The sequence below is a fragment of the Cryptotermes secundus genome, unplaced genomic scaffold (genome assembly GCF_002891405.2).
Source record: "Cryptotermes secundus unplaced genomic scaffold, Csec_1.0 scaffold312, whole genome shotgun sequence".
NCBI classification, from domain to species: domain Eukaryota; kingdom Metazoa; phylum Arthropoda; class Insecta; order Blattodea; family Kalotermitidae; genus Cryptotermes; species Cryptotermes secundus.
Window position 1 is genome coordinate 452,918 of NW_019727091.1, and position 26,066 is coordinate 478,983.

The following is a 26,066-nucleotide window of genomic DNA, read 5'->3' on the forward strand; positions in this document are numbered from 1 at the left end:
AAAATCGCCCACATGGAGTATACTGAGGCAATTTCATGCTTCACTTATTTTCCTTTGTGCTTGCATTTTTAACCCATACATCTAAATTATATGGAAGAATTTAGGAATTTATCTTATAATTCATTTCAGTAATTCAATTATAAGTCTTCTTAAATTATTGGCATCACAATCACAATAATTAAACCTGAGGGTGGGTTAGAAAATAGACCTAAGAAGTTTGTTTTAATACTGTACACAATAATAGTGAATGTAATATGTTTTTGGTCCAAATTCATAATTTTGGATACTGCAGAATCATCCACGTGCTTTTTTGTTTCTCATGTTATCTGTCTCTATGACTAACATAAACATGCTTTCCTGTTTTGTCATCATATTACCAATACAATTTGTATTTTCAAACTGTGTATCTATATCATGCATTCTCAACATTTCCTTTATATTATACTTAAGATGTTCCATAAACAGGCCCTTTCCACATCTCCTTTGACCTGTTATGCTTCCCCCTCAAGCATAATTCCCTATGTCCGTCTCTAGAAGACTAGTCATCCTGCTCACGTGATTACTGGTAGTTAGGACTTTCACTACATACTAGTGTTTTGGAGTGACTGACATAAGTCATACAGGGCCAGGGGGAAATTCAACATTTAACACAAAGGGGGAGCCCTGAGTGATATCATCCCTATCCATGGAACTTCTTTCTACAGTCTCAGTGTAAATGCAGTGTACATATACTTCAGCCAACCACAAGTTATTTAAAGATGTAACAAAATTTTAATTGTAATAATATTAGGGCATGGTTATCAAACAAGACTTTTTCTTTTCTCTAAATTGTTCATTAATGAACTGAAGACTGCTGCATGTAAGGCAGATGCCTATTAGGAATGGACATCAGTACAATGCTGCTCTCACTAGGAACATATGAAAAGATCTACTTTCTACATGTAAAGATATGGGAGTTCTCACCCTGTAGTGCAGACAGGCTAAGGAACCTGCCAAAGTACAGGAACTGGGGTACAAATGCAATGTATCAGACTGGTATTCCAAGTGGTAGGATTATAATTCATCTAGGTTTAAAATGGTAATGCCAGTGTCTAGACAGAATTCACAATTGCATCTATCTTGAACAGATTTTGTGTTAGTTGACTAATATGTTTGTACTCACAACATATGTTTTGAACTTTTAACATATATTATCTTATGTTAAAGTTACCATAATATAACCAATCAACTGAACAGTGTCAGATATTACATTACTGGCCTGTAGGACCAGTATTTCCTTCAGAAAGATTTTTTATGTAATTTGTAGTGTTGTATTTTAGTGTCCTGTTGCGCTGATTCGTATCCGTAATGTGTATATATTTACCGTCTTTTAGTACATACAATTTCACTTGTCACTTCACACTACATGTTTCGGCATCATTCTGCCATCCTCAGGTTAAACATGATAGATACACCTGAGGATGGAAGAATGATGCCGAGACGTGTAGTGTGAAGTGACAAGTGAAATGGTATGCACTAAAAGATGGTAAATATATACACATTATGGGTAATTTGTAGACAACTACACACTTTGTACATTAGGACAAAGGTCAAGGGATGAATAAGGATCATAAATAAATTGTTATATCAAATTCAGTGCTGAACTATTTTCCAAATACAGGTGATATGTCACACACTGCTGCATTTACAGGAATCTCACATTTCCACGCAACTCAAGATCTAATTCCAAATACTTAATATGATACTGATTCTCCCTACCTGTAAGCATAACCTATAAATTTAGATCTATTATGAGTATGACTAAATACTCGTAAGCATTACAATCTTAATTCTGTATCGTATAATTGTGTAGACAGATTCAAAATCATATTTAGTATTGCCACTTATAAATGGTAGGCTGCACATTTATGATTCTGGATACTAGAGCATCATGCATATGCCATTCTGTATTCAGCATGGCAATGAAAATACTATTTAAAAGATAAAACATAAAACCCAAGTATCAAAATTAAAACTACCGTTCATTACAAAAGATGACATTTCTTGCTGCCTTTGTATAAGTACAAGCAGCTATACTATGCATCTAAAACAAATTATGTAATGTAGAAATACTAACATTATCATCAGTTGAAGTTTCTGTGTCCAGTTAATAGCAACAGGATACTGACACTCTGAGCTAAATGCATGTCTTCATCACAGTTTTAAACATGTAAGTGAGAATGAAAATAACCACAACCTAGCCATATTTCCTGAGAATTGGAAATTTAAAATGCTGCTAATAATCTGCCAGTTTCATGTATCTTCAGTAATACTATAAACATACTGGAGCACAGTTTGTAAGAATATTATAAGTCCTACTATTCCTATACAAGGAGATTATGACATTCTGTAGAAAATTGTTTCCCTATTCAGACAAAAGTTCCATGTGCTGCTCATGTCAGATCAGTTTGCACACATCTGTACTAGCGACGTGGCTGACAAATCAACAGTCTATACACATTACAACTTCTTTCCATTATCACCTCAATAAATTGTTGAACAGCTAGCATGAAGCAAGCTTATGAGCTATATGTCAGGTCACTCATAAACCCTGAGCTTCATGGTAGTAATGCTAGTGTATTTTACCTACCAGGACAAGCAGAGATATTGCTGGACAAAAAAGAGCCAAATAAAAATGCTAATTTCTCATGGAAGAAAAACTGAATGAAATCAGTGCTAGTCTTGAACATTCATCTAAGAAATCCGAAAGATGTGTGGAACAGGAAACCAGGATTTAAAGTTTCATGCTGGGTGTGTTTCTGAAAAGAACCTTCAACATCTGAATGCGAAAATTTTATGGAGGTGCAAGGAATGTGTGCATAACAACATGGATCATTTCTGGCATCTGCTATGATCTGTGAGGGCTTTCTTTGTGACTTGTTGGCACAAAGGCTTGTCAATTCTGCTGTGGGTCTAAAGGTATGTAAAATGACTTGCTGCGAGAAGCATGTCTCATTTCTGCTAACTACGCAAGTGATTTGTAGCAGTCTCTCAAATAAACTTCCCTGCACTCACTTATTGTACTGGTGTCCTATATGTATTTATAGACTAGGAAAGTCCAGTTCTGTTCCATTCAAGCAATCCAAAGAAACTGAATTAATGAATTATAGGACAATTAAGTCAGAAGTTATATTTAGAAGCTAATAAAATAATGACATTCATGTCCGCTGCAAGATCAGAACCAGCAATGACAGGAATCAATTCACATTGTGGTTTGTGTTATGGTACTGTGCAGTCTGGTAGGTGGATATCAATGTTTCACAGGGACCTAGTGCACCTATCTTCAAGGTAGAAGACAAGATGGTAACCAGTTACTAGGCTACATGATATAATTTCCCAGAAGACAACAATATGAATCTTCACTGCCATGAAATATTCAAGTCTCACATAAGGACACAGTCACTTTTTTTTTTTTGGTTTACTTGGAAAGTAAACGTAGCTATAATTATCAATAAAATTGACCATTCAACCGCTAATTAAGCATTTTCTCTTTGATATATGAAACTAAACATTCAGGTAACTTTCTTAAATTAAAAAAAATGAACTTAATAATGTGGCAAGAAATTTTAAAGCCATGTAAAAATAGATCTCGGTTTCCCTCAAATGTTACAGCTGTTTCAGTAACAGAAATAATTTTGGAAGCATAACTAAAGTGAACAGAAATCATATGCTACAGTCTAGGATAGAAACATATTTTCAATTTTGAGGTAAATGCAGTATGCCTAAACATGGTATTTGTGGTGAATATATGTAATATATGATTAGACATTCTCTTGATTAGTGTATGAGCTTCTGAATATATGAAACACATCTTCTTAGGCACATCTATCACACTATAATCCAACCCTGAAATAGGCAATAGAACTTAGCCAAGCTATCAGTACAAATTCTGAACCAAAAACTACCCAAAGGAGTAACATTTATGTCGACTAATGAAACACAGGGAATTCACTTGCTCGTGTGGGTAAAGAGCTGAGAGCAAATCTATGATAAAGCTGTTATACTCAAGCTATGGAAAGAAATCCCATGGACTGATAACCTCCGCATCTTCAAAGAGTTATCTCCCTTCAGCACACTTAATACAAGAGGAGGCAGAAAGGAGGAAGCTTGAAGCATCATTCCCACCATCCATGGGACTTCTTCCCATGGCCTCAGCATGGCAACAGGAATCCTGCGGCAAATGAAGTGCTTATATTTACTGCAAGAAAATAGATATAAGCTATTTCATATTTATATAATTAACCTCTGTAGAACTTCTTTAGTGTCATATTTTATGGCCTTGGACTCAAATTCAATTGCCCAAAAGGATAAAACTAACTGAAAAAGGGTCAAGTGAAACTCATGGAGTAACTCTTCAGCTGTTCATTGTATGCACAAGATAGGCTCATTAATAAATTCTGGATCATACTTGGTCTTCGTACTGTTACACTACTCAAATTTTTCACATGGTAACAGTTTTAAACACAAGAATTGTGTCAGGTATGTATAAATCCTATATGAATAATGATACACATGAAATGCAAGTCTAATTATATTGATGTAACTTGTAAAAATTTGCTCCTTTTGTGATTCCTAGACATCAACATTCATTTTTTGGAAACAGTGTAACTTTTAGGATTTTTTTATATATATAATACTAATTACACATATGAGAAGCTAGGGCATTATTTTACTCTGCCATCAGTTGTAGAAAAGGAGTAATACTTTACTTTAACATTGAACTATGTAAGAAAACGTGGTTTATGAGCCTTGATCTTATAAATAGCTTTTGTTTGCAAAATTAAAATTTTGAGCACCCTGGTTCATGTCAGATAACATGACTTTTAGATTTTATTCGTTTATGCTGGAGTCAAACATCACTACTTCCAACATTACAGACTTACTTCAGGCATAGAATATTATGTATGCAAATTACTGGTATGTACTTGCAATGTAAGACAACCATCCAGTTATAAAATATGAAACAGTTCTTCTGAGATGTGTAGTATATATGTGTTACATTCTACAGATGCCTTTATTTTTGAATCAGCTGAAACTCTCTGCCAGCAATTCTACATGAAAATTAAATGCATTTTATTATAGTAACTGTACTCTCTAATGCCATTACTATGGTATTCTACAGTTTAGTGTTCTGGAATGAAAAAGCAAATGACAAAGCAACTGAGACAGCATACCTCTAAATGGAATACAAAATATTTTCTAAGTCTAAATCATAACACACAACACAATGAAGGAATTCTTTTTTCTTTCAGTTTGCCTTTTGGAACTACCTTTGAACAAACTGTATGCTTGTGACCAGAAAATTCATCTCTGCCTCAGCATACCCAAGCAAACGGAAGGACTATTTACCATCCATATGGATGCATAATTGGAGTATTTTAAACTCACTTTTCCTAGCTGGTAGAGTTACCATGATACAAAGAACGGTTTAAAGCTTCCATCCTCAGATTCTCAGTCTCTTCTGCTGACAGTGGGTTGATCGAAAAGAAGGCATAGAGTCCAACTGCTGCTGTTATGATTACTGCCAGGCATGTATTCAGAATACATTTCTCACGTGGTGTTTGCTCCAATGTGTTGACCTGGGAAATATAAGCAATATATCAGATTGGTATTCCAAATGATAGGTTCATCAGTCAACTAAGATTAACCTCGTGAAGTCACTGCTTTATAAATGTGCCACAACCATTTTCAGAAGCCAACAACTTGAGGATCATAATAACTGATGCTGGATCTGAGATTCTCACAGCAGTGGCTAGGAAAATCCTATCTACTGAGACACAACAAAGTCAATTGATGTTCCTTTATTCCACTGTAAAATTCCGTCAATCCAAATGTCAACTGACTTTTGCCAGATTACACAGTACTATACTGCAGAAATTAGAATTATTCATATTAGATGGTTTTATATATAAATATATATATATATAAACTTGTTTTCACATCTGGGGTACAAATACCATATCACAAATCACACAAATCATTTAAGTGTGGTTACTTTGGCTGAGTACTGACATATGTGGTTACCAATAATATTCAGTACACTGCATCATTTACAGTGCCACAGCCACTTTAGTCATACCTGGTCATTATAACTATCCAAATATTCCTTTCATAGTATTTTGCTAATAAGACCTGAATAATCCACACGTTACACAAACATGTTTAAAAAGGTACTTGTTTATATGGAAGACATTAAGGAAATAAGCACTATGGTGAAAGTTCTGAGCCTGGGGGGGGGGGCTTTCTGCCGTCAGTAGGCCAAATGATGGCATATATAATTATCATGGGATATCACTGCTATCAACTTCATACAGAATTTTATCCAATATTCTTCTCTCAAGGTTAAGTCATATATATATATATGAAATTATTGGGGATCATTAGTGCAGGTATAGACATAACAGGTGAACTACTGATCATAAAAAATGGGGGTACAATGAGAGAGTACATCAGCTATTGGTAGACTTCAAGAAAGTCTATGATTCGGTTAGGAAGGAAGTATTGTACAATATTCTAATAGAGTTAGGCTGATTCAAATATGTTTATTTATCCAAAATTGTCTAAAATAAGAAGAATCTGCTGGTATATGCTGATGATGTGAATCTACTTGGAGGTAACATAGAGATCATAAAGAAAAGCACAGAAACTTTAACTGATGCTAGTAAGGGAATTGGTATATTCAATTATTTATTCTGGGGCTTTCTTAAAGACATGGTTCACAAAAAGCAATACACACACACATGAAGAACTGAGAAAAGAAACTCTGGAAGCAGTGAGCAGTGTCAGTGGGGGGGGGGGGAACTCTCTGGCTGCAATTGGGTGAAATTTCTGTTCTCAGTTGCAGTTTGTCATGAACTATGATGTCGCATATACTGAGAATGTGTTTGCACTGAGTGTCAATTTCCTAAGGCTAATGAACTCAGGGACACCAAGTACAGTGATATTTGCTATGTAGTCAGGTTATCATATGCAATTAAAACTGGAACATCTTTTGAGGAAGACCCTGCAAAATGAAAGAGGAAAAACACTAAATAAGAAGGTGATTTCAGGGTTGTCTATAATTTTCTATACAAATTTGTCATTTAATTTTACAGTTCTGACACAAGTCGCTCTCAACTTTGCATATAGTGACACTAGCTATCAACAAAGCAACCTGCCTCTGGTGTGTTTAAGGTTGGCATTGACGATGAGGTGATGTGATGTATAAATGTGCAGGCGGGGGTCAAAATTCCTAAACTGATCCCAGGTCCCCCAAAACACTGCTACACTAGTGGAAAATGAATGATTCTGTCTCTAGATTCTGGCAGCAAGTTTATTATTTCACTATGTGTGTCTGCTGATAGCTATTGTCCAACATATCAAACAAAAACACAAATTCAGTGCCTAGAAATTTTTGACTGTATGATTGGCTAGGGGGACGGGGGCTACCAATATCATATTCTAAAATTTAATTTTAAATTAAATTCTTTTTGTTTTAATAAAATGTGAACTGTTAATTAATCTACTGCATTTGCTAGTTACTATCATTCCAGTAGGTTTGATATGAGTCAGAAAGGGGCTAAGATGAAACCAAGGAAGTGAGAGAAAGGGAGAGTTACCATCCAGCGCTTTCTCTTTAGCCCATCACTCACAAAGATTTGTATATCATAGCAAATAACGTAAAATTAGTGTGGTTTCTAAACCCATAAATATATTTTTAGTTATCATCTCCAATGAGTTCAAAATATTTAAGTACAACAAAATGCACATGTATAAAAATTATGAACAAAATAATTAATATAATACCATTATATCTATTAACAAAACCACACATGAAAGAACACTAACTTATGTTGACTATAATTTAAAACAAAATGTGTCACTGTCTCACATAAATTGGTTATATACACATAAAACATTAATACCACACCGCATGGCAGATCAATATTAGTGAAGCTCCAGTTAACAGAAAAATAACAAATTAATGAAAATGTCATTATAAATGGGCAAATATTTTATGAACCATGCTTCCTGCACTAACAATTTGAAATGAGAGATGATGAAATAAATAAGATAGTGAACACAGAAACTCTCAACTGACTTCCTCTGTTCTACATGTGGTCATAAAATTCCTCACAATCCTATCATTTTCAACTGCTTTTTCTTCCAAAAATATGCCTGACATTTATTTTAAACACATGACAATTAAAAACTGACTGGTAACCTCTGAACAACAACGAGAACTGATAAAAAGACTTTGGGAAGGTACTGTGTGCAGGGGCGATAAGCACCTTATATGCAATGATGGGGGACTCCAATACTCATTACAGTAGAAAGGTAAGAAGCAGATTTTAATGCTTCAAGCCTGCTGGATGAAATTGAATGTAAGGCCATTCACTGTGTTCTATGAAGTTATGGGAATGCTTTGGGAAAATCTTACTTCTGGGTAGGGTCCAATTCAACTGCTATTATCACTGAGTTATATAATACTGTATTTAGAACTCTAAGTCACATATCAGTAGCATATTTTGCAAAAAATGTCTTCCCTAGAAGGAGAGTTTTAATGCATTTATATTGGCTGATGATGGGAATTAATGGGTAACAAAAATATTTCAGAGTTTCCTACTGTCATACTTAACTGCAATAAGAAATTCAAAATTTTGTTTAGAAGCAAGCTAAAAGTTGGTCATAAATAGCTTAAAACACATCTCTTAAAAATGAAAAAAATATAATAAAGTCAGAAGAAGAGTAAACACCCTCTTGTGTATGGGGACAAGGTCTGAGACAATGACCCTACATAAAGAGGGTTCATTATTTTGTTTGTGGTCTTATCATCATCTATTCACACAGCAGGATGCTAGTTAGTGAGTGGCTTCTTTCCAGTAACAAGCTACCATACATGTTTGATTGGAGGTCTTGTCCATGTTCTATAAATCATGGTCAACACTGTCACCTGCAAGGGTTGAGCTTGTTAACTGGTTCCACCCTAAAACATGAATCATTTTTCAGGATTATGAGTAATAATTTTTTGCTTGAGCAGGTTACCAGCCTTTTGCAAAACCTCAGATCTTGGAGGACTATAGTTTTTATTTGGGGTTTCCTTCCCTTAGACAGGTTGCCTACCACGGCTAATGAGTCCTGTCTACCTGCCACATAGCCCTGGGAATCGGTCCTTTATCAGATGCTGCCCACCTATAAATATATTCAGTAAAGTCACTTTACTTATTTGCTATTGCAATAGCTACTGAAATGGTTCTGACATCCAAACACATTCTCACACATGCAGAGCCAGTAAATGTAACTGTGAGACATGCCATAACATAAGTGGACACCTGCAATGATATGAACTGCAGAGTTCATGTCTGTGAATCACTGTATATTTGTTCTTATAACTTGTCACCTGTCAGCATTCTTTGCATTTGTGGTGTCCAACCATTTGCGTAACAAAAGTGCATGATTACTGCAAATAAGTTATGAGTATTTTGAGTGGACAATGCACCAGCAAATATCACAGAAAATTCAATAAATGCAATACTGTATCTAGAGGATGCTTTCAATGAAGCAATGACCAGCATAGGACTATGACTATTATGATCCTTGGATCTGTGTGTGATTTTATCTTTGGTGAAACTTGAAACAGAGAGTCTATAGAAATGATCCACACTTTACAGATTAAATTCAGAGTGTCATTCTAGGAATCACGGAACGTGATCTCCAATGTGCTGCAGAATTTTGTACACCAATCTGGTCAGATGCTGGAAGGCATCATGTTCACCAGTCATTATAATATATTGCAGCATGTAGAGATCTGCTGCTAGGCAAGAACCACAAAACAAACAATGAAACAATGCTTGCTGATAAGCAACAGATTCTTAAGTAACAAGAGTTGAGCAGAAACAATTGAACCACAACAGAGGAACGGTGTTTACTATGCAGTCTGTGCTGAGATGTTACAAGCAGCACAACTGGAGCAATGAGTCAGTTGTGAGTGGTATTAGCTAGTGGGCAACGACGTGAGCACAGAAGCTGAAGAATCTCCATTGTTAAGATCCATTACCAGGAAACAACTAGTGAAAGCAGACTGAGTAGACTTAGCTTGTGCACTAGTGATATGTATAGTGTGGACATTAGCAATGGTGCTATAATTACTTGTAATAACGAGTTGCATTTATAAGTGTTCAATACATCCAGTCACCAATCCAAACCCACATCTACAGTCACTCATACACATGACAATATATAGTTTATCATAAAGAACCTACTCACTAACTGGTATCCTGCTCTAAGAACTCTTGGTAACAAGGCTGAAAATGAAGAATGAACTTCTGTATGCTCATCCCAGGCAGGGTTATGTTTCTTGTTAAGTTTATGATGGCAGAAAGCAACGAAATTTTCTTGTCCAATGTTCTCCCTGCATTTTAAAGGATATTTATTATTTACTATGTAGTAATTCTGAAGAACAAATCATTTTGGTATCAGATATTTATATTTTTATGAACTTATGAGTATTTACATACATTCTTTTGTCACACACATATTAATTAAGGAATGGTTTCATATGTTCTATTGGAATATAACCTGTAATATATATGTATTTTCTCTCTTCTGGTAATTTAACAACTAAACCTCTGTACCATGTTCTAGTATATATGGAATATCTCACATTTATACTCCAAATATCCACACATGCACACACATATTTACTTACATTTAAGTTTATGTCAATATTAAGTGCTGGTAAGGATCCAATGAATCATTATCTCAGAGCTTGCTGTTTCTTTCAGCTTTAAGCTTCTGCTGTAGAAACTGTAAGCATGATATTAGGGCTGCTTCACATTTTGTAGGAAATTATTCATTCCCATCTATCACCTCCCTGATTGGGGTTTGCATGTGTTTTCATTTACCATACTGATACTGGGACTGTCAATGATATATCAATTAGTGTTTCCTGGCCCCCTTATATAGAATCTGACTGTACCTAAAGGACAGTTCTACTGCCAATCAAACATTCTTTCCTCTTAGTCTTTTGAGGAAAATTCTGGGAATTAACCTTTATAGCCAAGGAACAGGAAATTCAATCCCTTAGTGTTAGGGACACTAGTGGTTAGAATTTAATTTGGGTTTATGATATTCATATAGAAAAATGTGACATTATAGTTTAGGGCTGCCAGACTGTACGCATGCACTGTTACAATAGTGTGACACACATCTGATAAAGGTTCAAAGAATGTAACAATTTTCTGCCCAATGTAACCACTTCACAATTCATATTATCTCATTATTTTTTTCCATAAGCCTCACAGCAAAGTAGTATGACATCAAATATCAGAAACAGAGAAACATCTATTCATGTAATGGATAAACAAATTATGTGCATATCAAATGATGTTACTTATATTTTATGTTTATTCATCAAACATTTGGTGTTTATCATGCAAAAAAATAAATTAAATTCTTCCTTTATTACTTTCTATATGACTAAGATAATGGCATGCTGCAAGTAAAAATCTGAAGGAATGAGCCAAAAATAGCATAACTGAATTAAAGAACATGTTCAGCAAACGTGGAACACTGCAGTTGTTTAAAAATGGATTTCCAACTGGGCAAAAGTTGGGATGGGACTTCTACCCAATGGATTAGACACATCCTCTTACAGCAGTTTTCGTATTTGTTAAACATATTCTAAACCTCAGCCTCTTCCATCCTGTATAAATGTGTAGAAAGATAACAGAAGAAAATAAGCAGATAAGTAGCATATCACATTCAAGGGTGCTGTGTGCCTCACCTTCTTTAACCTTAATTGGTCTTCAGCTTCTCTTGCGAGTCTCTGTTCCCTCTCAGGGTCTCTTTCCTTGAATGACATTGACAAATGTATTTCATGCATTACTTCACGTGTGCCCATTATCCATTATTCCCCTTCTTACCAACATGCTACTACATTAGCCTTTAACATCAGAGTAAACATCAGTTTACTGATTTCACACATACATCTTTGTAGGAATATTTAAATGACTCTGTTGATTTTATGTTCAATATCTGTGATTTCTGACATCCAAATCTCAAATACTTTACTTCCCTCAGTCATTTTTATCACTTACTATTTTGTTAATTTTAAATAATGCAGCACTGCTGACAACTCACAAAGCCAGGAGGTCAAAATTAAAATGCAAAATAATAAGACTAACTGCAGTACCTCTGCTTACAAAATTTTAGATTGGTTTCTCAAAGAAAAGATGTACACAGACAAGTAATGTCTCACGTGTGATAATATCTGTATTCAGAGCAGAATACGAGGTGATTCCAATTCACTACTGATGACACTAAGCAAGTGAAATTTTTGTACACAGCTACTGCACATGAGCAGAGCATGCATCACAATTTTCAATGAAGAAAAAGGCATTTAGATTACTCTTCACATATATAACCCTTTACAGTTAGTTTCTGGATGTTAATGAGACAACCTAAAAAGTCTGAGTGCAGAACTGAATAGAGTCTATAGTAATATTTACTCCTCATTATATTAAACATTTCTACTTTTCTATACTTTTCATATGCAATTTAATAAAAAATATCTATTTACAACCTCTTTATATGAACACTACTGAAATTTGTGAACTACCTTTGATTCTAAATTTGAATTTTCAACAAGATATCCATTATATACTTTTCAACATATGGCTTTTATATCTGATATAAGGTATCCTCAGATGTTTACAATAATATAACATCAGACCTGTATGATGCACATACCACCACATTTCACAGTGAAGTTAAATACGCAAATTTATAGTCAGAAATTACAATAAAAATTAATTATGTTTTAAGGACAGGGTAGAAAAATCAAAAGTAAAAATAAATACGATTTATAGAGGTGAACTCATGATGTCTCCTTGAATACACATACATAGGCAACACACCAACAACTGGTGTTAGAAGTGGGATCAAATTTAGAAGAATTATTGGACTAACACCACACAAACAAAAATGGAGTGACAGCAGATGATGGAATTCCTGCTGAAAGAATTGAAAGCCGATATGAAGGCCATGCAAGAAAAGGGGGAAGCAAATACAGAAGCCACCCAAGAAGTTTGCTGGCCAAAATGGAGGCTGACCAAGAAGAGTGGAAAGCCTGGCGAGAAGAGATGGCTTACATGTGAGAAAGGATGGACACCAGCAACAAGGAGATGGTGACTGAAATCTAAACCAAATGAGACAAAGAGATGATGGACTGCCGAGACACTACAGAGGCACATCTGGAAAAAAGAGCCAACCTCAGTGGACAGGAAACCTGAAGTGGCACAACAAAGAGATGTCCCTAGAGAAGATGCCAAAATAATACCGGTCAGAGGACCGATGAAGAAGAGTAGGTGCCGAAACCATTGAAATCCAAAGGAACAGGCCCAGAATCAGGATGGGTGCCGAAAACAACTGGTCATCGCCTGAAGGATGAGCTGCCATGCGAAAGTGGCATGGCAGATAAAGCAAAACGACAGGAAGGGGTCCCATCATGCAGCAGTGGCACGATGAGGGACAGACATCTTCTGGGAAAGACTGGCAGTTGCCCAAAGAGGGACAGCCCACTTTGTGAAAGTGGCACAGTGCAAGGAAAACTCCATCAGAAGGAATCACACCAGGTACAAAGTGGCATTAGGAACCTCAAAAGTATGGATGCTTGTTGAAGAGACAACGGGCACAACAGCAATGTAACAGAGGAACAAGGATCAAGACCTACAGAAAGACAACTGGACATGAGACCATGAAGCGATTTACCGAATCTCCTATCTCATCAAAAAACATCAAGAACTGGATCTTGTGGAGGAGTCGACCCCCTCCAAAACAAAAGAAAAATGTTTAAATAGTGCATAGAGGAGGAACCGGTAATGTAGAAGTACCGGCCTCCCTGGCATGAATGGAAAGAAATGGAATGAAAGTGAAAGATGACGAGAACATAGAGTGACTGGAAGTACCACACAGCTATTCGGGATGAGCACCCTTGAAGAAGGGGGCAGATGAAAGGAAGGGAAGTACCATTAGGCTGTTCGGGATGAACAACCTTTAGAAGGGGGCAATGTGGCATTCCAGGAATCTGGAATGTATACTTCCATGGATACACAATACCAGCGGGCTGTTGCCTAGGAATACCTTAAGCAACAAATGCATTTTCCCAGAGATGAAAGGACAACAAAAGGTTCATTGCATAACAGAGGCCGAGACCAAAGGCTCCTACATGGTGTGCTCTATTCCGCCCGAGATGAGGTTAGAAGAGTCCAACTGTGACAAGAGACGAGTTTACTCCCGTGTGGAGGTGGGGTAGAACACCCCCACCATAGCCCTGCGAGTCACAGGAGGCGACAAAAAGGGAAATCTTGAATCTGAGACAGTAAAATATGGTTGTGAGTCCCAAGGGACTCGGACCCGGGAAAGACTGTGCTGGCAATGGCCAGCAGCATATACAAAAGACAGACCCGTCCTCTTGTCAGAGAAAGCACCCAGAATCAACAAACCTGCAACTGTCTGACAGTAATAAAGATCTGGTCACGAGCCCCAGATGGGTGCTTTATGCCAAAACAGACTGGCCAACTGACCATCGGTCATAAAATGAGACTCAGACTCAGACAAGTTCAGTTTGCATTTGAACTTAGTAGAGCAGTCAGTCTTCAGTTTGGCAGTACTTCTGATTGTGAATAATTGTACTTGTAAGTGTGGAGGAGATTGGCCAATAAACATATTTGTCAAATCCGAGACCTGCATGAATTTATTTGTTATGTTACATAGGCAACACGCAATAATATATATCAGCTTTCCATACCATGTACGTCAAACTGACATACTGACACTACCTCAACTATCTGAAAGAAAGCGCTATTTGTGATGACTTTCTCTTCTTCAGAAATCTAGATGCAAGACAACTGATGCTGATGCTGGAAAAATTTAGTTCTGCCAGAATTCATATTCTTCATGATATCCAAAATTATATATAAGTATTATTAACGTTCAAAACAATAGAATATAACAACAAATTGACTACAATCACCCATAAAACTATTCCACAGGAGAAACCATTTCAAGACTTTATATTCGCAAATCTTAGGATCACTGAACCACGAACATAATATTGTGAAATGTAAATCCACTGCTAGGCAATACCTGGAACACACACACGGCCAACAATACAGTAGCAGTGTTTTCTTTGTGTCCGCACAGCTTGAGCAATCCTGGTGACGTCACACAACAGCAGTGTGTAGCGATCACATGACATGTGGCTCCTATAGGTCCATGCTGAGGAGTTACCTCGAAGACAATTGGAGCTACAAAGCAGTTGAGAGTACAAGGTCAGAAGAGTCCAACAGAGTATGAGGATGAGAATGGAGCATGCCCTTGTGATTTGTGAAGTAGGTAGGTCAGTGATAGCACTAAAATTGACTGTAATTGTGAAGAAATGTTCAATTAACCCAATCATAAAATCTATAATCCACAATTATTAGTCACGCAACCCCTTATACATGACAAATTGGTGCCAGAAGTGGGATTTTATCAATTGGACAGAATTACTGGACTTAAAACAAAAGTCGTGAGAGACAAACAACGGAAGCCAATATGTATGCCTGGTGGGAAAAGACGATGGCTTGCCAAGAAGGAATGGAGGCCAATCCAGAAAATATGGAGCAAAATCCAGAAATGATGCAGTCTGTAGTGGTGCATGAGGAGGTCCCTTAGGAACAGGCCACAGTGAAAACTTCTCGAGCAATGAAGAAGTGGCATAGGGACCAGAATCTAGCTTAGCTGCAGGGGGCTGCAGGAAGCCAAAGTAACTGACCCAAGGAGATTGTGGATCCTGGATAAAGTTAGCTGCCGCCTGCAGGAAGGTGTCCCACCGTACAAGAGAGGAACACTGTCATGAATAAGTGAATCAGGGACACAGTTGAAAGAGGAACCCAGAGAGTAGGAGTACTCAGGAAGAAATTATGGCGTGCCATGGAGGAAGAAGGGTAAGGGAGGGCATAGGCGGCAGATGATTGTTATTTCTCAGGAAGGAGTGCACAACTGTGATTGGTATCAAAGGGTGGAATTCAGGACGGCAATCATGTCTGGAAAATGGAGAAACATTCTACACAGCCCTCAAGTAGAGCATATATGAGATCAACAGTATGAAGATCACGAAGGCCAGATCTTAAGCTATGTCATAGAAAATCAGGGATTGGGCACTGTGGAGGAGTAAGCTCCTTCTGAAATGGAAGAAGAGCCAGAAATGTGGAAGCACCAGCTACTCTAGGTAATTTTGCTTCCACCATCTAGAAAAAGGAAGAAAAACTTTGAATGGGGGTAATATGCCTGGATCTACTGGCACCTTAGCAGTGAGCCATCTTAAAGAGGGAGCAGTGGTAGCACTCAGAGAATGAACACCATTAAAAAAAGACAATCATGGAAAGTACGATGAAACCAACTGCAGACATTGAAAGCACAGTTCCCAGAAAGGAAGACGGGCTCTGGGGCTCACCCAGCCTCCTATAAAATGGGAATTTGGGACTCTTTCCCCTGGGGTAAAGCGGCAGGGGCATGAAGCTGACCACTCACCTCCAGCTAGTGCCAAGGTCAAGAAAATGTGGATCTATGCAGCCACTTCCACATACACCTTCATGGAGTATTGCTTAGTTACTTAAGCACAGGGATAACTTTAACTTTTTACATTTTTGAAGACTTTATGTGTGCTGTAGTAAAGTGATATTGGGAGTGTGTGATATAGTGAGACTTTTATAGTTCCTGTGTTATAAATCTGTTGCCAGGAAACGGATAATGAAGACTAGGGGTAATGGACTGAGAAGAGTAGTGTGGAGTGATTGTAGATTGTGCAGACCAGTAATGGTGTTATAATTATTTGTAGCTGAGACCTGGAAGCGGTCAATAAATCCAATTACCAATTTGAACCCCATCTAAAGTCACTAATACACATGACAATATACTTAAGTGATGTGTTAGAAGCATTAAGACTTCTGAATAATAGTTATTGGTAATAATATAATCCAAGAGGGGAAACCAAAGTACTCAGAGAAAACCTGCCCCAGCACCACTTTGTGCACTAATGGAATCTTAAGGCATATCCTCATGTTTGGGCAGCACATTCAACATAGAAAAGTGTGGGAAAATATAATGAAAGCCTATGAGGATAGGAGTCTGACAAATGGGCTCAGTTTTCTGAGAGGTCTCTCTGTAATTAACTATTACAGGAACATGGCAGAGTATGTAACTAAAATTATGTCAACAGCACAGAAGCTCACAGGCATCAGGTCTCTAGTGGATGACAAGTTTGTCAGTGTCATTATGCTGCGTGGACTTCCACAAGAGTACAATCTCACAATATTCGGACCTAAAAAGTCTGGACTGAACATAATAAGTGATTATATCAAGTCAAAAATAAACCAGGAAGATCTTAAGTCTAAAACTGAGGTAAGATCTTCATTGTGACAGCACTTGTACATAATGCAAATGGGAAGAAAGCAGGACATTTCAACAAGACTTTCCAGTGCTGAAACTGTAACAAGCCAGGGCTCAAGAAGTCTGAGTTTGCCCAAGCAAATATGAAACCAAGACATCTGGTTCTAAGAGGGGCGAGCTGACTGTGTGAACCGCATTTTTAGCAAATACAACTTTAAGTGGGTATTTACTGACTCAGATACCACAGTCTATATGAAATGAGGAAAGCCTGGCTGCAGAATTTTGATGAGTCAAGAAAATAAATAATGACAGTTTAAATAAAGAAAAGCAATATACTGAAGGCAAGTCTGAAGCGTTGTTCAAGTAAATCCATAAAAGCACCAGAACAATCAAAGATGTCATGTATGTTCCTCATATTTCCACCGACTTTTTTCAGATTGCAAGATGGTGTAACAAGGCCTGATTTTATTTTTTTCAGAAAGAGACTGTGAAGTTTACCATGAAAGTGATTATAAAATTCAGGGTAAAATCAGAGTACTGCATCAAATATGAGAGATACCTATAGACCTGATGAAGAACCAGATAATGCTGATGTTGTGACAAATATGACATCACATGAAAATTGTTGCAGAAGTCTTGGATACTAGAACAGTAGGGGAAAGCTATAAAAATGTATCACAACAGAGTCTTTTTACCACAGATTCCTAGCATAGGAGAGCAGAGCAGAAAACCCTCCAAGAAAATGAACTCCAGAAGTCTCAGGATGGAGCATATCACTTTTCCACACTGACTGTCTAGTTTAATTTAGTTTAGTAATACTTTAAACAATTTATTCTAAAAATTATATGAAAATTCAGTGTTCCTCACAGGAAACAAATTACACCTCTGTGACAAAGATCAGCTAGTTATTAAGGTTCAAGGAAATAAACGCTGTTTATTGTGAGAAGCATACAAAACACACAAAAGCACTCTGTGCTTAGAAGGCAGTTTTACTGCGTTAAATCAGGTGGTAAATATACAACCATAGGGCTCTAAAGGGTAAGTTTTGTGTCATACAGCAGCCAGGTTCACAGTGAGTAACGATTTTACTAAGATTTTTTAATATTGTCTGTGACTCAAAGACGAAAATAAATCAAAGTTTTAAGAATATAAGATGCCTTATGGAGAATCATATAGGAAAAAGATAAAGATTCTGAGAACAGATAATGGTGAAGATTATAACACATATATTATATGTGTTTCATAATTATTTGAAGGCAAATGGCATCACATGCCAGACTATGGTGCCATACACTCTACAAAAGAATGCAGTTGACAAATGAGTTAACAGGAACATCACTGAAAAATCTTGGAGCAAGATGAAGGCTGTGGAATGTACTGGGCCAAGGCAGTACCATGGCAATCCATCTGAAGAACTCCTTACCAACAAATGCAGTGAAAGATGTCACTCCAGAAATGATGTGGACAGGGGAAAAGGAAGATTTGTAATATATGAACGCTTTTGTGTATGCTATCAGTAACTCTGCAAGAAATGGGATTCAGAAAGCAAAACGCGTGCATTTGCGGGATATTGTGAAGAGATAAAGGGTTATCATCTCAGTGATCCTTATATTCCTACAAAAATAACTAAGGTTTTAGATGGGGTATTCACTGAATGAAAATAAAAATGAACAGACTGAACAAGTGTTGGAACAGAATGTCCAGGTCGAAATAGAACCAGTTCTGGTGCATGAAAGGGGCAAAGAAGAAACTACAATTTCTTTATTAAAACCATCACAACACAACTATATTGTAACATATTTGGAGTAGGTACTTCCATGGTAACGCAATAACAGTGAGCCATTGCATATACAATGCTGAAACAACGAACAAATCTCCCAGAGATGAACAACCGAAGACTCATTGCGTAACAATGGACCATATAAATAGTAGTAATGGAACCATGAGGAATGATGTCTGGTATCCGGTCTGCATAACCCCTATATAAGCAGATCTTACGACACATACAGATTATTGAGAATGAGACAATCTTGGGATAGCTGCAGCCAGAGACAGTTGAGATCCAGCCATGGCCAAGAGACAGTTGAGAGGTCACATTGAGTATTGGGCCAGAAGTCAAGTGATAATAATTGTAAGGTGTGTAAGCGTGAGAGCCCAATAAAGATTTGCTGAATCCGAGACCCAGGTGAAGTTATTTGTCACGTGACATACCCAACATGTGACAATATCAAGGAAATGAGTTTTGATATAGTTGTGTTGTGACAGTTTTAATAAAGAAATTGTATATTATAACACAACAGGATGCATGAAATGAAAAGTAGAAATTCTTGCTGAGACATAGGGAAATTATAAGAAGAAGAAGCAGGACAATAAGGAAGATGAGAACAGAAGGCTGAAGATGAGATTGATGTTGATCCAGTATTTATTGAAGAGCAATGAAATCAGTAGAGACAGTGACAACCAAGTGAGTATTAGGATGGATGAAGTATTTTTGAAAGAAGCTAAAACTACATGGAAATCTGGTATGAATGAAAACAAGTTCTCTGAAAGTGATGTATAGAAATTAGTGGATTTACCACAGAGTAATTTTATTTGTCTCATTCTGGTCCGTCGCATTATCGATTACAAAGCGGATAATTTTCAGTCCAGTGTGACATACGAGTTTACAACACAGCACGCATGTAAACTACACGACTAACAATAAGAACACACAATCAAGAGAAATAAACGACATTTTCCACCATCAGGAAGAAAACAACATGACCCAATGTTGGCTCATGATATTTTAATATAATAACTAATTTTTGCATACAAAAGAAATTTTAATACAATTTTAAATATATAGGGAAGCTACCGTATGGAAAAGTGAACATCATATTGCGTGCAGTGGGAAATCCCAATCAGAATACCCAGCAAATACGCTTAAAAGAAACAGCATCATACATAAATCTACACTTCAAAAAGTGTCGTCGTGAACGCTTAAGGCAAGCATCAAAACTAACTGTGATATTAACAAAAATTTATATAGTGAGCATTATTCATAGCTTAAGTGCATATTGTTAAAACATCTTATGTGCCAGTGTTTCCTGATCGTAGTGGTGCGTCTCTGAGGATGATTCTTTTGAATCGAAACATGTAAGGTGAAGTGTTGTAAACTTGTATGTAACACTGGACTGAAAATTATCCACTTTGTACCACAGAGTAGTTGAAAAACAAGTGTGTATTCAAGATAAAGCAAGCATAACTGGCAGGAAAAGGCCTGTGGCATGAACTATAATGAAACCTTTTCACCTATAGTAAGAAATTCATCCACAATATTTTCGCTGAATTTTTTTGCAGAACAAAGTCTGGACACAGATCATCAGGATAGCAGTGTCGTTTTTCTAAATGGGGATTTAGAAGAAGCGTGCATGCATGAACCCCCACAGTTTATCAAAGAATTAGAATAAAACAAAGCCAGTCTAATGCAGAAAGCAATCTACTGGCTCAAACAATCATCAAGAACATGAAACAAGACACTAGTAATACTCATCGGGGCTATACTTAAAGGGTCGCATAATGAACTATGTACCTATTACAAAGTTATAATAGTGCAATCACTGTTGCAATGTGCATGTGGATGATTTTCTCATTTTCTGCAATAAAAGGAAGAGATAGAAACTGATGACAAGATTCAGAAGTAAAGTGGTGCTTTGGCAAGATGCAAGAAAAATAACATGATTCAGGTGGACCAACACTAGTACATGGAAAAAATCCTATGATAATTTGACATGTCAACATTAAACCTGCAGTAACAATAGATTTAAATTCACTACCATAATTAAAATATTTCTTGTTACAAGTATTTTCTTTCCTATGAAAGTATGTCATACCATCAAGCTGAGATGATCACATTGCAATATGCACGCACACGCCAGTGTGCACACATACATACACATGCTTAAAATAATTTGGCTCTGAAAATTAAACATGATTATTGCAAAGGCCATATTTAAACATAAATTCTGTCACGTATACCAGTTGGCAAGGCAAGTAGTTTTTCATTTTTAAATCTACTTTATGGCAACTGATATCCTACTAATGAAAAAGCCGTTGACTCACCTGATCCAAACGATTTTGAGCATCCCTTGCAAGCCTCTGTTCCTTCTCTGGCTCAGTTTCAACACCACATACCCATCGGAAGAGTCGCAATAACAGACTTGGTTTCTCACAGTTTTTATCAGGAAGTTTATTAACATCACCATCTGAAATATATGCAGTTCTCATTCAGATGGATATTACTATGGGAATTTTCCAGACATAGGGTAAAACTGCTCCACAACTGACAAACAAGAACACTACTTCAGTTACTAATTTATTATTATTTTTTTTTAAATGCAAATGAAATATAGTCAAAGTGTCCAATGTGTTTCAATTACATGAAAATCTGCATATTTATCGTCCCATTTCAAAATTATAGTTGTTTAAAGACCCTCCTACAGACTCCACACCATACAGAATACATCCTCACCAGAGTAAGAGTTCAAATGTGCTATGAATCTGTTAACTGAAAAACCATCATACATGTGTGTAACAGGTCCTACATGAGCCTGTATCATAATGGTTAGTGATGTGTTTATTTTATTTCTAAGGAACGAACAAACAAGTCTGTTCCAGTATCTGGCATTAATCATCAGTACATTGTACATATCATAAACTTAAATTTAATCAAGGATTGGTAATATAATGTAGGTAAGAAAATAATACAATATCTTACAGACCCTGTAATTAAGGAGGAGTAAACAGACCAGACAGATGCAAGAGTGCATACATTTCCAGGTACCATTTTCTGCCACATGCATTTAGCACAATGCAGTATTTGGATGAACACTTAGCATGCCTCAACATAACTTTCTCCACTATAAATCACTAGTTACTTAATGTTCTCATTTGATTCTCCTGACAACATGTATTCTGTTTTCAGAGACCTGTGCTATAAAAGTTACCAATTTCATTTGCAATAGCCTTTCGTTGTGCAGTCATCATGAGCTCCAATTCTTCAGCCCTCATTGGTTGATCATCATCCTTTCGTTTACGCTGGTCAAAACGTGTGCGATATGTTGTTCGGATCAACTGAAAAACAACAGTACTTGAGGTTTCATAACAGAAGGCAAATGCAAGATCTTAGGAAGCAAGTCTTCATCATCCTTGTATAAAATATTCATGTAAATATTTCTAATGGCACACCAATAAATGATAAAAGTGTCATCGACCCACAGTTGTGAATTATCTCATGTTCTACCAACACATATACAGTATGTAATGCACTGTAACTATTGCAATATGAATGATACATATTATAGATATCTTATTTTTTATTATATTCAAATATGAAAACCAACTATTTCATTGACAATTTAAATGTGCAATGCAGCCTGCTTTTTGTTATGTACTGCATCTTCAGAATGCCGTATGCTTAAAGTTGACAATAAATTAAATGATCACATCCTGTAGGCTATGTAACTCCAATAAATACTTATGATGGTAAATGATTCACTGCAAAATACAAGTGTATTCTTCCAGCTTAACTCATATTAATGTTAATTCAAGTATAGGAGATCATGAAAGGTTTAAAGTGACTGGTGTAAAACTATCAGCAGAAAGAAAACATTACACATTTATAATACCTTCAAGGAGTTTTACAATTGTTTGAAAACATAAAAATGAATCATAACAAAATCTTTAAAATGTTCTTCAGAGGTATCGTGCACCACAATTACAAAAATCCATATCAGAACTTTATATTACACATCATTTTCTGGCAGGTGGATAATGGTAGAAATGCAAATGCTTTTTCTTTGAAACAGTCTCATTGTCAATCTGCACTTTGTTTGCAGCCTACATTAAAACATTTTTCTGTTGTGTTATTCTGTGATATTGTATCACCAACTAAGGTTATGTAGTGTTGAAAAATGCCTTAATATAGAACTGCAGAATTATTATTTGTGAATTTTATTATAACATCAGAACTGCTCTTATAAAAAAGGTGAACAGTATCGTTAAAAACAATTTTGATATGAAAAGTGTAACATTTCATTTCAATATATTTGATGAAATTTATAATCAAATATAAATGATAATATAAACTTATTAATATGACCACCAACCCTGCACTGTTATTGCCAATCATTTAGAATTAAAAGTGAAGCTTGGTGTGATCATTCAAATGACTGCAGAGAGAAATTCAAGTGCATGCTGGTTCTGTTGTGTTGATGTGTACAGTTCAAAAAAGTCTGTTCATATCTGTAAGTACCTCTGAAGAAACTTTCATAAACAGATGCCTTCTGCCGTAGATTATGATGCGTGCTGTCAGAATGATAATTGTAAATGTTCAGCACATCTCGCCTGAATTTTGACCCAAGTTCATAATTACCTTAACATCACTGTATTTGGAAATTACATTCAGCACCTTCACACGATGCTCTGAAAGGCTTGGGAAATATTTTGAACAATGTTCTCTCCTGATCACAGCCTATACAGACCACACATCCGTCCATGACTGACATCCGGGTTCGATCCTGGGTCTGGTCAAATGGGATTTGTGGTGGACAATGTGGAGCTGGGGCAGGTTTTCTCCGAGTACTTCAGCTTCCCCTGCCAATCTTCATTCCACCAATTGCGCCACAATCACCCTCACCTATCACCTTGGGCTGGTACAATAGGCCGGAAGTTGCAGCAGTACAAGGGACTTAGTCCCACCCGACTAGCAATAAAAAAAAAAGCAATGTGACCGACATACCAGCTACCATTTGTACTACAGTGATAAAATGTTAAATATGATGTGACTATGAAGATTAGTGCCTTCTGGGATGTGGTGCCATGCAGTCTGGTAGACTGTTACCAACATTTCAGAGGAATGTGCTGCTTCCATGGTTGTGATTTTATGTGAGTGGCCATGAGCTACAAACAATAGAAGTCTTTTTTACAAATCCATGGACGTTTACCTATACTGAAAATTATCCAATAAAACAATTTAATTATTGCCTCCTATGGACCCAAAGAAACGAATATTTGATGCAGGACACAGGAGGAACTTATAAGGCATCACTACAGCCACCACCAACTGAGCCAAAAATAATATACAGCAACATAATTGAGCGGTGCTACAAATTTACCTTGACATGATACATGAATTCAGCATAAGCAAAAATTTGCATTTAACATCAACTGTTAACATTTGCAATGTTCTACTTCCCACACACATAAACACATATCCAGTATGGATCCCCATAAGCTAATTAATTCTATTTCGAATAAGTTAAAATTGCCTACCAGTGGAAGGGGTCTGTAATTGTACCAGTTCACAAGAAAGCTAATTAAACGGACTATAGTAACCATTGTGGGATATCACTGCTATCAACTTAATACAAAATTTCATCCAATATTTTTCTCTCAAGGTTAAGTCCATACATAGACGAAATTGTTGGGGATAATCAGTGTGAATTTCCATGTAACAGATAAATTACTGATCAGATTCCTTGCATTCATCAGATAATGGAGGAAAGATTGGAGTACAGTGAGACAGTACATCAGCTATTTGTAGACTTCAAGAAAGCCTATGATTCAGTTAGGGGGGAAGTACTGTATAATATTCTGATAGAGTTTGGGGTACCCATGAAACTACTTAGGCTGATTGAACCATGCTTAAATGAAATGTATAGTAAAGTCTGTATAGGTAAACATTTGTCTGATAATTTTCCTATCCAGAATGGTCTAAAAAAAGGAGATGCTTTATTGCCACTGCTTTTCAACTTTGCTTTAGAATATGCCATTGGGAAGGTCCAGGAAAACCAGGTGGGACTGAAATTAAATGGGACACATCGGCAGTTGGTCTATGCTGATGATGTGAATCTACTGGGTGATAATATAGTGTGACATGTTGACCCCTACCTCCCCATCTGCACGTAGGGGTAACGTAGCGCTCGCGTAATAGGCGAATAATCACCCCGCATCCTGGTAGCTATGCAACGCGCAACGCGCAGTGACGTCACGAGCGGAGCCGACGTTAGCCGAGTCCCCGCGACCATGAAGCTATGCAAAGCGAATCAACAGCGGTGACGTCACCGAGGGATATCGCGGTTGCTAGGCAGCAGTCAACAACTCCGGACAGCGTGGCTAGCAACAAGGCACCAGACGACAATTGTCCGATCAAGGCTACATAAGGAGCAGCAAAGGCTATTCACAGTCAGTCAGCGAGTCCTGGAGCTACCTACGAGTCAGTCGTCGAGCTACCTCCGAGTTAGTTCCGAGTTAGCCAGTAACCAGTCAGTTGTATTCTGGCATTTGGAGTGTACTATTTGTGATACTGCAGATAGCAGTAATCGTGAATCTGTAATTTGGGTGATTGTAAGTGCGAATGTGAAATAAAATTCACTACATCAAATACATCGTGAAGTTATTTGTCGTGATATACGCCCGATACGCGACAATAGATATCATAAAGAAAAACACACAGACTTTAATTGATGCTAGTAAGGAGGTTGGTCTATAAGTAAACACAGAGAAAACTAATTATATATTGCTGTATTGTGACCAAAATGCAGGGCAATATCATAACATAAAGATAGTTAACAGAT

General features: G+C 36.9%; 1 protein-coding gene across 1 annotated transcript in view; it reads right to left on the minus strand.

The window, feature by feature from the left end:
* LOC111864352 (sodium/glucose cotransporter 5) overlaps positions 1–26,066 on the minus strand; it is a gene marked incomplete in the record, with an annotated part of 159,836 nt that overhangs the window by 2,301 nt on the left and 131,469 nt on the right. The window contains 4 exon segments of the mRNA XM_033751398.1: positions 5,428–5,618; positions 11,804–11,869; positions 21,553–21,695; positions 22,437–22,563. Of these exon segments, the coding sequence (XP_033607289.1) occupies positions 5,433–5,618; positions 11,804–11,869; positions 21,553–21,695; positions 22,437–22,563 (522 nt within the window).